The 16,319-nt window shown below is 40.7% G+C and overlaps 1 protein-coding gene across 1 annotated transcript in view; it reads right to left on the reverse strand.

Moving 5' to 3' along the window:
- GRIK3 (glutamate ionotropic receptor kainate type subunit 3) overlaps positions 1-16,319 on the reverse strand; it is a gene marked incomplete at its 5' end in the record, with an annotated part of 230,445 nt that overhangs the window by 73,891 nt on the left and 140,235 nt on the right. Inside the window, one exon of the mRNA XM_083369037.1 lies at positions 16,161-16,214. Coding sequence (XP_083225163.1) covers positions 16,161-16,214 — 54 coding nt within the window. The remainder of the gene's footprint in view (positions 1-16,160; positions 16,215-16,319) is intronic.

Below are 16,319 nucleotides of genomic sequence, written 5' to 3' on the forward strand. Positions count from 1 at the left end.
CGATAATTACTGCACCTGCTAATGCATTTTTGAAAGGCATTCTAAAGAAGAAATGAACAATAGAAAGAGAACGACATGGAAGAAATTATGGACCAATAGAATGAAGAGTGAAACAAATTATTCTGTACAAATATTGTAAAATAAAGAAATTATGGATTATAAGGTAGAGATGACAGCCAAAGTGGAAACGCAAGTGATACACTAATAGGTAAAAACTTGGACAAAGACTTAATCATTGGATTTATAAAATAAAATTTCTAATGCCTTGAGGAAATTAAGGAGAAAGCTTTGAAGATGTGACAAAGTTTGAAAGGACATTCAGCCTTATGAGAGCAATTTGAGGAATTAAGGATCAAGATTATCAAAAAGAAAAGAAATATAAAACTGGGTTTAGATCAGGGTTAAAATTAAAAATACTTTTATAAAATTCTGGAAATCCTTTATAGACTTTTTGCTAATACTTAGACAGAAATGACCACAATTTTTGGATTCTATTCTATTCTATTCTATTCTATTCTATTCTATTCTATTCTATTCTATTCTATTCTGTCACAAGAGGGAACCAAGGAGAATAAACTGTTTCACTTCAAGAATATTTGAATACAGGACTAACTTCAGCCTCAACAAGTTGAAACCCTCCGTAAATCCATCTTTAATTTACAAAAATAAAATTTTAGTTAAATTTTGATTTTTTTAAAAAAATGTTTTGAATTTTTATATATTTAAAAAGAAATAAAAGAAAAAGGGGAAATTATTTTAATTAAACTTTTCATTTAAAAAAATAAAATACATTGTAAATCTAAATTTTTACAATTTTAAAACAAAGAACCCAAAGGCTAATAAATTGCACAAAATTAAGCAATATTAGAAATACTGCTAAGAAAAAAATGATCCTTGTTTTGGAGCAATTGAAAATTTAAACATTAGAATATTTATAAGTTTGCAATTTTTCGACGCAATACCTGTGTGCTGAGAAATAATGTTAAAAAAAATAAAACCTATTTTGAAAGAAATAAGGGACCTTGTATTAGAATTACTGGAAGTGTTTACAAGAATAACATAATCATGGAAAAACAGATAACCACGGGGGGGGGGGGGAAAGTTGTTGTCATTTGCAAAAAAAGTGCCATGTATATATTCATACCCATAGAAGACTGAAATTATATCTGTACCAAATACAAATCAATTGAATCACTTGAGGAAAAAGTTAAGAGTCTAAAGGAAACAATTAAGGGTCTATCAACAAGTCTAGCCACTCTGAAACTCAGCAACAAAATGAGAAATTCCAACTAAAGGAAGAAGACTGTAATCAATAATTCTATAGTCTATATTCTGCCCACTTTAGATGACTTCAAATCATCAGGACTACACAGATTACACCTCTGGGATCTGAAGGCGCTGACACATGTGATTTCAGAACCATTGAACCACATCTTTCAAAGATCCTGGACCAATAGGGCAGGGCTTTTCAATATTTTCACCCATTGTACCACTTTTAGGATATGGCAGCATCTGAGTACCACCAGTTGCCTAGCAAGGTGTCAAAAACTTGATGACCAAAAAAAAAAAAGGAAAAAAGTGAAGTACAGGTAGTCCTCGACTTACAACAGTTCACTTAGTGACTGTTCAAAGTTACAATGGCACTGAAAAAAGTGCCTCCCGAGCCACAGCCGAGCAAGACACCTGCCTGCCCGCCCGGTGGCGCTCTTCCTCCTATCCAAGGTTTTCATTGTTGTGAGCATTTCTGTTGAGGATTGGCAGCGGGGGTGGGGTGGCAGGGTGACTGCAGCAGGTTTTGGTCACTTCACATGACCCTGGGACACTGTGACCATCATAAATATGAATCAGTTGCCAAGCATCTGAATGTAAATCACAAGACCCTGGAGATGCTGCAACATTCCAGCTGATCGGCACTTCTTCTGGGCTCAAAAGCGCCAGGATCAACACCGAGCTCCAGCTTCCGCTGAGCCCTGACAGCCCTGCAGCTCCAGCCGTCTCTCGCTCAGGCTTGTGCGGTGCTGCCACCGGTTCAGCTCATTCCCCTCCCCCACTACCACTTTTCTAGGATGGCTGCGTACCACCTGGTAGGTGCTAATGTACCACAGGTGATATCCGTACCACTGGTTGAAAAGCCCTGCAATAGAGAACTACCAGAAGCCTGCAAAAGAGCTGATGTGGTTCGCATCTTCAAAAAGGGGAAAAAATAGAACCAGGAAAACATATACTGACTAATAACCAGAAAAGATAATCAAGCAATGTGTTAGGCATATGGTGTTAGCCTACAATGTTGGGTTGAAAATATATTAACCATAATGCTATGGCTTTAAGATGTTAATTGGCCAATGGGTGTGTAAGTGTTCTCATGGCCATAAGAGGAAGCTAGGAACGTAGACAACAATTTGCAAACTGGCTGAAGTTTGTGGAAAGAAAAACAAAGAGAAATGTTCAGTGCATAATTACTGATAATGGTACTGAATTTACAAATAAGCGCTTTGTTGATATGTTAGAATCTGCTGGCATTGAGCATAAACGTTCAGCCTCTTATAGGCCTCAACATAATGCATTTGTTGAGAGACGTGGGCAAACGTTACAAGCCATGATGAGAACCATGTTACAAGATTCAGGCTTAACAGATAGACTGTGGGGGGAGGCAGCAAAATGTGCAAACCATGTTCTGAATATAGTTGTTAATACTTCTACTGGTAAAATACCATATACAATATGGCATGGTAGAAGACCAAACCTTGATTACCTGCACACGTTTGGTACCCCAGCTTGGGTCCACATTCCTGCACAACTCAGGAGTAAAGGCCAACATAGGGCTAGGCAATTATACTTCGTAGATTATGAAGCTAACCACAGATCATATCGTTTCTGGGAACGAGGCACAACTAATGTATATAACAGTGCAAGTGCAAAATTCCTTGAGCACGTTGGTTGGGATAGGTTAGAGCAAGAAACCGTTAATACTGATCCTCTAGTGTTTGAGGACTCCTCTGATAATATAACTAGTAATGATAATACTTCTCCTGTAAATATAAAAGATGAAGAGGAGATAGGGGAGATAATAGATGAATCAGAGGAAGAAAAGGAGTCAGAAATTCAAAGCCCTGTAATTTCTTGGCGTTCAACGTGCATCAGACGTCCACCTGATCGCTATGTACAGAACTGCTAGTGTACAAACAATTATTGTTAGATATGGGTTTAAATGTAAATGATCCATTCATTGTGTATGAGGACAATCAAGCTGCGATAAAGATGGCTAATAATGCTGCAGTAAGAACAAGATCTAAATATACTGATCTTCGTTATTTAAATGTCAGACAATGTATCAAGGATAAATTAATACAGCTAGAGTATTGTCCATCTGATGTAAATATTGCAGACCATTTTACGAAGGTACAAAGTGCTGTGAAACACAATGCTAATTGTGAAAGAATGAGCATGAGATTGTAAGAGTTATATATTATTCTACCCAAAGGGGAGAATGTTAGGCATATGGTGTTAGCCTACAATGTTGGGTTGAAAATATATTAACCATAATGCTATGGCTTTAAGATGTTAATTGGCCAATGGGTGTGTAAGTGTTCTCATGGCCATAAGAGGAAGCTAGGAACGTAGCTTCTCTCTCTCTCTGAATTCACTGATCTCTACTATTACTGTTTTTGCTCTGCTGTTGGTTTACTACTGTTGTAACCTGAACTGTGTATTGACCTCTGGACCGGTAAGAAGACTTTGTAGCTTGGACTGTTGCTATTGTTTATGACCTGGACTGTTTATTTTTTGACTGTGCATTTTTGTTTTTACACCACCTCAAAGTAAAATACTTTTTACTTTTATAACTCAGTGTATTCTTACTGTGTGCGACTCTTGCTGCTCTCAGTACCCTTCTTTGTCTGTGCAACTCTTTGGTAACACAAGGAGACCTCTGCACACCAAATTCTTTAACACAATGGATCTGCAAACACCTAGAACATAGAATCATAGGACTGGAAAAGAGGTCTTCTAGTCCAACCCTAGTCCAACCTTCTGCTCAAGGCAGGAGAACCTATATCATCCCAGCCAAGTGGATGTCTAGTCTATTTTTGAAAACCTCTAGCAATGGAGTACCCAGAAGTCAAGCTAGTCCATAGATTAATTGTTCTCCCTGTCAGAAATTTTCTCCTTGCTTCTAGGTTGGATCTACAGAAACAAGCAAACCTATTACTAAAAGCCAACATGGGTTTATGAAAAAAAAAACAATTGTCAGAGAAACCTTATTGCATTCTTTGACAATGTTTAGACTTCAGAAAGGCACTTGATAATTTGCTTCTTGGCAAGATAGAATCATGTGGGATAGACATCATCACTAGATGGTTTTGTAACTAATCAACAGCACTCAACGTATAGTCCTTAAATAATTAATCTACGTGGAGGGAAGCATACAGTGGGATACCTCAAGGTTCTGTCTTCGGTCCAGTACTCTTCACATCTTCATAAATGATTTAGATGAGAGGATAGAAAAAGAACTCATAAAATTTGCAGACAACACCAAACTCAGGGGGAATAGCCAACACTTTAGAAGACAGATACAGAAGGACCTTGACAGACCTGAGCATTGAGCCCTATCCAACTAGATGCGGTTTGGTGGTAAGAAAAGTAACGTCCTGCACATAGGCAAGAAAACCCAAATGTACAGGTATAGAATAGGTGATACCTAGCTCACTAGCAATCGTGCTGAGAGGAATCCATGTGACCATCACTTAAATATAAGCCAGCAGTGTGTTGCAGCTGCCAAAAAAGCCAGCAGTTTTAGGCTACAACAGAGGGATAAACAATCAAGATCACATGTTAGTGTGTTAGTACCACTTTACAATGCTCTAGTGAGACCACCCTTGGAATACTCTGTCCAGTTCTGGTCACCATGATACAAAAAGTTGTTAAGACTCTAGAAGAGTGCAGAGAAGAGCATCAAAGTTGATTAGGAGACTGGAGGCTAAGCCATATGATGAATGATTGCAGGAACTGGGGGTGTCTGGTTTAACAAAGGGAAGAACAAGGGGCGACAGCCTTTCAATTTTGAAAGGCTGTCAAACAGAAGAGAGGGTCAACCTATTATCCAAAGCACCTGAGGGCAGAAGAATAAGTGACAGAATGGGAACTTTCAAACAGGATAAATTTCCTGACAATGAGAAAAATTAATCAGTGGAATGGATTGCCTCCAGATATTGTGGATGGTCCCTCAGTGGAGATTTTCAAGGAGGCATGAATAGCATTTTATCCAGAATGGTACAAGGTCTCCTACTCCAACAGATGGTTGGACTAGAAGACCTCCAAGGTCTCTTCCACCCCTGTCACTCTAATTCTAAATGGCAGCTTCTCTGCCTGATGAAGAGAAAAAATAGCTGGACCCAAAGGGAAGAAAGAAGAAACTCTTCCAAGTGGTGTTCTTCTTCAGTCAAGTGGCCTAAATAAGCTGTATGAATACAACAAGAGCGTGTTGTATGGATAAAGAAAGGCCTGAAATTCACGGGAATAGAACAGAACAGAATATAAAATAAATAATAGAATAAAATATAAAATAGCATAGAATATAAAATAAATAATAGAATAGAGTAGAATAGAATAGAAAATAGGACTTCCGGTTTTGCGCAGTAGCACAGCAGTCGAGGAATTTTCGGGCTCTGCACCCTACAGCTTATTTCTGCCTGCCAGGGGACCCTAAATGGGCCTGAAGTTGCCCTGTAGAAGCAACATAAAGGTAAAGGTTCCCCCGCACATGCGTGCTAGGTGTTTCCAACTCTAGGGGCCGGTGCTCATCTCTGTTTCAAAGCCAAAGAGCCAGCGCTTGTCCAAGAATGTCTCCGTGGTCATGTGGCCGGCATGACTAGATGCCAAAGGCACACGGAACGCTGTTACCTTCCCACCGTAGTGGTCCCTATTTTTCTACTTGCATTTTTACGTGCTTTCAAACTGCTAGGTTGGCAGAAGATGGGACGAGTAACAGGCGCTCACTCTGTTACGTGGCACTCGGGATTCGACCCGCCAAACTGCCGACCATCTGATTGATAAGCTCAGTGTCCTAACCCACTGAGCCAATGCGTCCCTTAGAGGCAACATAGAAGGGGGGAAGTCTGACCAATTGCGGAGAGATGGCAGTTGATCTGATTGGTGTGGGAAAAGCCTTCCAGAAACTGGCAGGAGAAAAGGCTATCTTAACTTCTGAGTCTAGCCCAAGCTACAAGGAATCAAAGTCCAAAAGTACTACTCTAAGCTGACTGTAAACGTGTTAGGAACTAGGTAAGAATAGTGATTTTCTTTCTTCTGCTTGGAAATTGATTTCCTGGAAAAAGAAAAAGAAAAACCCAAGAAGTAAAAAGCCTATGAAAGTGAGAAGGAGGGGGACCTTTGCCCCACCCTCCTGCAGAAAGAAGCACGAATTAAAATGGGTGCATGACCACGGAGACGTCCTCGGACAAGCACTGGCTCTTCAGCTTTGAAACGAAGATGAGCACCGGCCCCTAGAGTCAGAAACGACTAGCACGCATATGCAGGGGAAACTTTACCTTTACCTTTACCTATAAAAACATCTTACCTGTTTTGCCCTTTGTACCTGCAATAACATTTATAAGATTATGGGAAGATACTTTGATTCAATGAAGCATACTGAAGATGTTGGGCAGGAAAAAAAAGGCTAAAGTGAGAATTAAGAAATTAGATGATGGGAATTACCAGAGGGAGTATTTAAAAATTAAACATTTGTGAATATGGTTAAAGAAACAGAAAAATTTTGAATATAAATAAAGATTAATTTAAGAGGAATGAAAGCCCCCCCCCAGGGCTTCCGTTTTGTGCTCGTGGCGCTGGCGGACGTGCAGTGAGAGCTCTCCTCTCTGCCTCCCGGCTTTCATTGGGAGACCCTGAAAAGGGTCGAAAGTCGCTCTGGAGGGGCAACGTCTGTGAGGAGGCCCTCCAATTGATCGCGGAAGGGCAGCAGCCCCTCTGTTTGATCCGGAGCTGCTCCTTTGGACCAACGAAGAAAAGATCAGCCATCATCATGGCCGATCACTAAGCCGTACCAGCCAAAAGCCAAAAGCACTAACAAGCATGAAGAAAGCAACGCAGAGGAACTGGGCGAGACCCTACCTTTCTTATTCCCCCAACTACTTTCCTGTGGGAGCGTTTTGAAAATTTCTTCCCTCCACCCCTTGGAATAGCGGGGTTTGTCTACTTGGGAAGTTAAAGCTTTGAAAAGAAAAGAAAAATATAACTAAATTAAACAACTAAAAAAAATGTCTTGCACCTTTTGGATATTTGGGGTCCCAAAAAGTCCCTATTTCTACAGGAACCTATTACCCTATCTACTTGCTAAGCTGGAAAAAAAGGGAAAAATTTAAACTGGATAAAAACTTAATTGGAGTTTGAAAAAAGATTTTATATTTTATATTTTATTTTATTTTTTATTTTAATTCCATTTATATCCCGCCCTTCTCAGAAGACTCAGGGCGGCTTACAAGCTTAGCAGTAGCCTTCATTCTATGTATATGCCTGCTTATTAGGGCTTTCACACACCCCCAAGCGGCATTATTACAAAGTCAGCTTATTGCCCCCAACAATCTGGGTCCTCATTTTACCTACCTCGGAAGGATGGAAGGCTGAGTCAACCTTGAGCCTGGTGGGACTCGAACCTGCACTAATTGCAGGCAGCTGGTGTTACTTACGGAGGCATTAGCCCACTGCTCCACCAAGGCTCTTATGCTACTGAGGACATCTTGTGGCGAAGCCTGGTACAGCAAGAAAATTTATTTTTCACTGTGAGACCTGGTTACAGCCTAGTTGTCCTTGGCACTATCAAAAAAAGATAAGAATTTGAAACAGCTGGTGGTGAAAACAACTCCCAGGAACTGTGGAGGTGGACGGTCACTGACTTTTATTAAAAATAGCCTCCACCAAAGAACTATCTGTAAACACCTTAGAAATGGAGGAATACTACCCAGAACTTAACTATAAATTTATACTTGAAAAAAATCCTTAAAGCTACTGAGTTATTGAACTCCAGACTGAAAGACAAAGGTGCCAGCTTAAATTTACAAAATGAAGCCCTGATTTCAACTGATGAACTTACAATCCAAAAAGCAACAGAATCTAACCTGAGATATGTACAAATGATTTTGTTATTGGACTATTAATGACCCAATCACCACGTTGCTTTCTAAATATCTTGACATTTTGATGTAAAATTGGAAAATTAATAAAACTTGTTTTTGTTTTTTTTAAAAAGGAGGGATGAACCCTTAAAGTGATAAAGTATGCCTTCTTTTTTCTTTTGTGTTTGGTTTTTTGACATGAGAAATATAAAAAATGTTGGGATGGTTTATATAACAGATTTTTTTCCCTGTTTTGTCTTTTTTTTCTTTCTTATTTTTCTTTAAGATGTGAGAAATGTAAAAATGTGATGGCTTGTATGTGAAAAAAAGACTTAAATACTTAGGTGTAACTAATTTTGAGAAAATCTTAACCAGTAAGAATGTTTTGAATATTGTGGGGAAAACAAATTTAAATAAGAATACAAACAGGATTTATGACGAGGCAATCAAGATGATCAGTGAAAAGAAACTTTATATTGATCTGGCTATTATTTCCAGAAACATGAGAAAAATGTCTATATTTAATTGTCATTTATTTAAATAAGAACTGTATTAATTTAAGGTTGGCAAAAGAGAATATTATTGGAAGTAGAGGAAATCAAGTAAAGCTACTATATGGACTATAGAATTATAGAAATTAATTAAGGTAAAGGTAAAGGTAAAGAAGCTGGGACGAGTAACAGGCGCTCACTCTGGTATGCGGCACTCGGGATTCGACCCGCCAAACTGCCGACCATCTGATCGACAAGCTCAGCGACCTAACCCACTGAGCCACCGTGTCCCTAGAAATTAATTATTAGTAGTTAATTAAACACTAACCCAGAGAACACACTGTTTACCAAATATTAAGGTGTATGTTAAAATTCAATAATATATATATATATTAAAAAAGAATAGAATAGAAAATAAATAATAGAGTAGAACAGAACAGAACAGAATAACAGAGTTGGAAGGGACCCTGGAGGTCTTCTAGCCCAACCCCCTGCTCAGGCTTGGATAACCAGACTGAGTCACTCGAGCAAAGAACCAGGAGAGTAGAAACTAATCTCCTTCTTCCTGACAATTCAAAGAATCAAAAAATGAAGTTGCAAATTGCCAGATGAAATAGAAATCCACTGGGTCACTGTACTGCAAACTGACTATGAATCTGGCAGAAGCCATCACGTGGGATTTTGCATCTGCTCACTTTTGCCCAACAGGTATCCCAAGCCAGTTACAAAAGAACGGGAGCTGGTTATTGTGTTATTTGTAAATAACTGTGTTGTATAAACTCATATGTTACATACTCCAAGTTCCATATTTTATAGGTGCTTTTAATTTTCTGTAAACCTCTCAAGACATGGTTGTGTCATCAGGCACTGGGGTCTCGAGGGACTGGTGAGTTAATGAGATGACTGCATTGCCTGTAAGGTCTGACGCTCGCTCTCTCCTTGCCTTTTAATCGTATATTATTGTTTTAATTGTTTTTTTATATTACTATTTTATAGGGTTTTTTTAACTGTAAGCCACCCAGAATCATGGTCTGAGACAGGCGGCAATATAAATATGATAAACAAATATAAAATCAAGATCTTGATTACCATCAGTAATTAAAGTAATTAATAATTACAAGCTATCATTTTCAGAAAGGTGTCATCATGTGACAGCCACAAGGGGATTTGGGGTGGGGTGGGGGTTAACATTCAGTGGAACGCTCATTATGCGCCTCTCGCTTCTTTACCATTTAAAAAAATCTTTTTATTACATCCTTTATTTACATATAATAACATCCCTACCACTTTTCTTCCTTTATGTGGCATGATTTAAAACCTTAACCCCGTTAAATACATTCGTTGACTAAAAGGCATGAACCAAAAGTTCATGTTGTATTTTATGACCTCATTTATCCTGCCCTTTTCTTTCTCAGCCTACCAAAAGCTGCTGCTGTCTTCGGTCCCAACTTCAAATCTCGCAGCTCTGCTCCCAGACTCCTGGGAATTCCCAAAGGGTTGCCCTGGCTTTCCTCTTGGAAACAGTCAGAGCAACACACTGCCAGGCAGAGGGTGGCACAGTCATTTGCCAAGCTAGTCATTTAAAGTGAGAAATAGCTAGTGGGTAAATCAATGAAACAATTTCCTTTAAAAAGCTGCACTATGTTGACATACATTAAAATGCACGGTTTACTTCAGCACCAATAAGGAAGAGTTTCTCTAATTTTGTGAGGCCAGAATCAACCACCACCTCAAACAGGACTGCCTTTTTTCATCGTCTTGGCATTGTTTTAAAACTGGCTCATTGTTGAATGTTATAGGTCTATAATCTGAAGGTGCTTTTGACACGAATAAAGAAAGATCACCTTGGCATCACAATCTCAGCAATCTGCTCTAAAACTGTCAGGCCCCAAGAACGACCCGTGGGGCTACTTCTGAGCTGTTTCCCTTATTGTTCTTCACCTATAGACAGAATCTTGCCAGACTCAAGTGAACTGTTTGCATACCAATAGATATCCTCTGTGAAGTGCTAGGGAGGGGCTGCCTTCACCCTCTTCCCCCCTACCAGACATTCCAAGCTCTGCTTCCTCTTTGTCCTCTGGAAAGCAGCCCCTCCCATTTAGGAATCCAGACAATGCTTTTGCCACAAAAATACAATGTAAATTGATAAGCTGAAATCCTCAAGCAATATGGTGGCCTTGGGATGAAAGACTAATGGAAAAGGTACTCTGTGCAAGGACCTTCCTTTTAGCTGGTAGATATGTTTTTATAAGGGATGCGGTGGCTCAGTGGGTTAGGACGCTGAGCTTGTTGATCAGAAGGTCGGCAGTTTGGCGGGTCGAATCCCGAGTGCCGCGTAACAGAGTGAGTGCCTGTTACTTGTCCCAGCTTCTGCCAACCTAGCAGTTCGAAAGCACGTAAAAATGCAAGTAGAAAAATAGGGACCACTCCGGTGGGAAGGTAACAGCGTTCTGTGCACCTTTGGAGTCTAGTCATGCCAGCCACACGACCACGGAGACGTCTTCGGACAAGCGCTGGCTCTTTGGCTTTGAAATGGAGATGAGCACCAGCCCCTAGAGTGGGAAATGACTAGCACGCATGTGTGGGGGAACCTTTACCTTTACCTATGTTTTTATAATAAAAGCTTAGAAAATCTGGCCCTTTACTCAGCAAGCAGAAGACAGGAGAGGTATCTTGATATCCCTCTTCAGTGTGTGGTGAAAGAATGCTTAAAGGTGTTTTCTCCCATTTAACTTCATCTTGCTTCTAATATTGCTGATATGGTACATAGCGAAATAATATTGCTTCTGGAAGGTTGTGGATTGTTGGTTTTAGCTCTTGTATTCTATTTTCATTTAGTATTTATATAATGGATTTGTAATGGTTTACTACATGGAGAGCTGCACGATTGTGAAAAATTAAAATAATTCCAAAGTCCTTCCTAAATAAGATGCATCAGCTACAACCCAAAATTTGCTTTGGCTTTGACTGTGGGATACTGCAATTTTGTGCCCCAAATGCAACAGAAAGCAAATAATTATACATGCATACAACTATCTGGGACAAACTTTCATTCTTAAACCATAATTATGCACATCAGGTTTTGTTTAAAAAGAATCAATAGAAGTTAAATGCTTCATTAGATGCTTAATCCCCAGTATTTTCAGTACAATTAGGGTTCAGATATACACTCGCCTTGCCTGCCTGCCTGCCTTCCCACTGCTCTGTGTGGACAAGTTAGTGCAGGTTTGAGTCCCACCAGGCTCAAGGTTGACTCAGCCTTCCATCCTTCCGAGGTAGGTAAAATGAGGACCCAGATTGTTGGGGGCAATAAGCTGACTTTGTAATAAAGCCGCTTGGGGGGGGGGCGAAAGCCCTAATAAGCAGGCATATACATAGAATGAAGGCTATTGCTAAGCACATTGATTTGTGCTTTAAATTGTAAGCTGCCCTGAGTCTTCGGAGAAGGGCGGGATATAAATGGGAATTAAAATAAAATAAAAATAAAAACAAGTGGCTCTTTGCAAAGCCTGTTGAAGGACCCAGCAAGGTCCTTCATTTTAAAGACTGCAATTAAAGGAGAAGAACACATGAATTTGAATTACAAATACAGAATGAAGCAAAATATCCTAACACTGAACATAATGAAGGACATTTTTGAACAATGGACTAGCAATCTCAGTTTTGAGGTGTTGAATAGTTGCTTACACTAACAAACCCTCTAGTTGAGTTTCTTTTGAATAATAACCCTTTATCCTAACATAGTATTTATGATGTTGTGTGAACAACTCAGTGTCTACCTTTTCCTCCTCCTCTTTGAAGGATTGGTAGCTAGGATGGCACATCTGATAAACCTTATACCTTGAAATTCACACTTAAATCTTATTAGCGTCTATGATAAGCTGGTGCAGAATGTCTCTGGCACATCACTGGACTTCTCAGTCCCTATGTTAACATCTTATAGGCAAGCTAAATTTGTAGGCTGTAATGAGGGAGGTATGATCTTCTGGTGATGTTGACAAAAAAGCCTTTATATTCAGACAGGTCAGACAAGAGGAGAGTGAAACATCCACCATCCCCAGCAGACCCTCAAATCACCTGACAAACTGCCTGAAGAACTTCACCTGCTTTAGTGGCCTGTGTGATTTGTTGCCAGATGTGGCGGCCCACTGGGTGGTTCTGCTTTATGCTATTTACCTAGATTTTAGGATCACAGTTCAACCCATTATTCTGAATATAAATTACTTCTCTCTGTAGGATGATGATCAAGGGTTCATGATTGGTTACATGACCAACTTTCTTCCATATAGAAAGAAATTAAAATATTTGAATCCAAGCAGCGTTCCAACATATCGGATTTTTTCCCCCAATCTGACCGTAGTTTCCTGAAACGAGTGTCTTGTTGCAGCATCTTTTTTCCTGGAATAAAACAGCACTCAAGCTATTCTTGAATTTTGAGACATTATTTACCTTTCCCACGAACCTCTGGGCTTGTTTCTAGCATGTCAGTTTTGGCATAAGTGCAACTGCCTTTACTTTCACCTTGTCTGATTTAATGCCATCTTTAATTAATATTCCTACAAAATATTATACTTCTTGTACTTTAATATTGGAGAACCTGTTTCTAATTCAGTTTCTTTAAATCAGCTTTCATCAGCGTCACACAGGAGTGCCCTTTGTGTATATCCTGATTCCCGGAGTGCCTTTCATCAATTGTGTGGTGCAAAGAAACACTTCAGTCCCAGAACACAACCCACACTGCCCGCCTGCATTAAAAGTTGATCTAAGGTATTAAAAATACCTACTGGTAGCTGTACTTTTTTCATCCATTAGTATATATCAAAATTTAGCTGATTCATTCAACTTTGTACCTGAAAGTTCGGCTAAGAATGTCTATGGAGATTCTGCTAAGAATATCAGGCTATTATAAGACTCTAGTTGACTATATTTGCTTAATTCTTTGCAGTCTGGGTGAATCCTCAGATTTCCATCGTTCTTGTGAGGTATAGCCAGGGAATGCCTCATTCAGTTGCTTCTTCGATCCCCTCATTTCCACTCTACCCAGTTCTGCTTTTGGCTTTGTTTTTGATGCTGCTGATATATTTCACATAGCACACCCTGATCTAATTTTTTTGCAGCATAGCTTTAAAACTATCAGGTTCAACCGCCCAACTTGATTTTAAATGACTTGCAAAAAGCCATCATGTTCAGTAGCAGTCTGATCTCCAGGGGGATGAGGGTCGACAGGCTGGCCTCATGGTCAAAAACCTCCTCTCTTCCTGGATCCTGTCAGATGGTTCTTCACAGACGAGACTTGCCTCTCCTGTTCAAGCTAATGGGCCAGGAGCTGACTCAGGAATTCTGGGAGTTGAAGTCCATGAGTCATAAAAGAGCCGAGGTTGCCTACCCCTGGGCCAGGTAGATACCAGCAGGGAGGGAAAGTCCCAGAGGTCATCTGGCTCAAGCTGCGAAAGGTTTCATAGATTGGTTCCCAGCACCTTGAGTGGACCCAACTTCACATAGGAAGCCAATGCAGTTTGCAGAGCAGTGACACCACACGTGCTGGATGACGGGCACCACCAGTGGGCCTGGTGCTGTGCTTTGCACCAGCTGCAGCTTCTGAATATTCTCCGAGGGCAGCCCCAGGGGGAGAGCACTGCAGTAATCTGAAGCCTGAGTGCCTGTGAGCAGGACCTACATCTCGTCAGCTCACATTTCAGGAAAACGGGCCTTGTTACAATGGTTTATCTGGTCTTTTATTTTCATCATTTTTGGCTGCCCAGAGACACTGTCTTCCTTATCTTCAGGTTTGACTTCAGAAACAAGGTTCCAGCTCTGAGGCTATCAGAGAATTGCAAAAGCTGCTCCGGAAAGATAACAATAGCAAAATATCACTTTAATGGCAGGGCTGGGCATGGGGGGAGGGGGGGAGGATGTAATTTTAAAAATTAAATGTGTTGTTTCCATGGACACGTTTTGCTCTGGAGATAAAGGCAGGCCCCAGCAGACCCCAGCTGAGGTGACGGGGGCTGGAAGTGACACAGTGGGACAACAAGAGAAACCGAGGGGATTTCCCCCCCCCCTTTAGATTTATTTCCCAGGTGGCCAAAAGAGGTGCATTTCTTCAACCAAGGGGCCATCCCATTGTCTCTGAGAGATCCCTCTGTGTCTCTTCCCAAGCTATTTTCCTTTCCTTGACCCAGACTAGGGAAGCCTCCTTGCAGCAAAGCACCGAAGGGAGGCAGTAACTCCAGCTACAATACAGGAAATCCTCAACTTACAGCCATTCATTTAATAACGGTCTAAAGTCAGTTAAAACAACCTTGGAAAAAGACGCTGACAGCCTGTCCTTGAAATTATGAGCATCGCACCATCCCCTGGTCAGCTAAAATCGCAATTCAGGCGCTCGGCAACTGACTTGCACCTGTGACAGTTGCAGCGTCTTCTGGCTACGCTACAGGATCATGATTTGTGACCTCCCCAGCCAAGTAAAGTCAAAGCTGGATTTGCTTAACAACCATGCGATTTGTTTAAGGACCATGGGATGTCCTGTCAACCCTCCCAGGTAAACCAGACAGGAGACACGACCAGATGAACTGATTTTATTTTATGGCGAGACTGATGTAGGAGATGACCAGGCTGAGCCCAAGGGGGTGGGGGTGGGGGGTGGAGGTCGAGCGCATCATGAGTTTAAAATCTCTGTGACCCCAAAAGAGACCTAAGTCCAGCCCCTTTTGAAGACTGATGACTATTATCAGGTGCCAATTTGACTTAACTGTTAGTGGATCAGATTCTTGTGTATAAAAATCACGTGTGCATTTGAACTCTATCCTGGCTCCTGGTTTCCTGCGCCTGACAGCTACATTACCACAGAATCTAGCAAGTCTGAAGGCACAAACCGCACCCCCCTCCACTTTTAACTGCTTGATGCTTCTAAGTTTCTTCCTCTGACCGTTAGGTGACAGGGACTCCCCCCTCTCTTCTTTGTTTCCCAGCTAGCATCTCTTCCCTCATCCCCCAAGGTTATCTGCACATCCCATTACATTTGCTCAGTCTGTGATAAAACTGGTCGTAAAGTTGGCTCTGATTATGTGTAAGAACCGCATTGCTTAGCGACTGAAATTGTGGACCTGATTGTTGTCATACGTCAAGGACTAAAAACTGCACCAAAGTCTTTTCAGTGGATATTGCGGTTCTGATGGGAAAATGTATTCTAGATTTCTTTTTTTCATATACAGTATATAGTCACACATAAGCTAAGCATTGTAAGCTCAAAAATGCACCCCCAAAATTGTGTTTGGCTTGTCCATGGAGAATATATTCAATATTTAAGTTTACTCTGTTGGCCAGATATAAATCTGAACCCAAGATCCACTTCAGCACATTTGTTTTTGGAATGCCTAAACTCATTCACAAAAATATTGTGTGCACAATCCTCATTTCTTTGTCGCTCAAGAACATCTTCCTCTTTCTGGCCCTGATTAGGCTGGCTTCCTCAGAGACTGAGGGTGATCACACTCGGTTTGTGGAAGGCAAGGCTGATAAATGAGTCAAGATACGTTACCAGTGTGGTGAAGATGAAGTGGTAGTATTCTGTCATCATGCCCATCGCCATGGCCTGGGAAAATGCAGAGAGGGAGGTTAAAAGACCACCTGAGAAATTGGACCCAAAGGACCCAAAGCTCTGATCAGAAAGGACCACGTTGCCGATGGACAAGCAGTC

The sequence above is a fragment of the Vipera ursinii genome (assembly GCF_947247035.1).
Source record: "Vipera ursinii genome assembly, chromosome: 9".
In the NCBI taxonomy this organism is placed as follows: Eukaryota; Metazoa; Chordata; class Lepidosauria; order Squamata; family Viperidae; genus Vipera; species Vipera ursinii.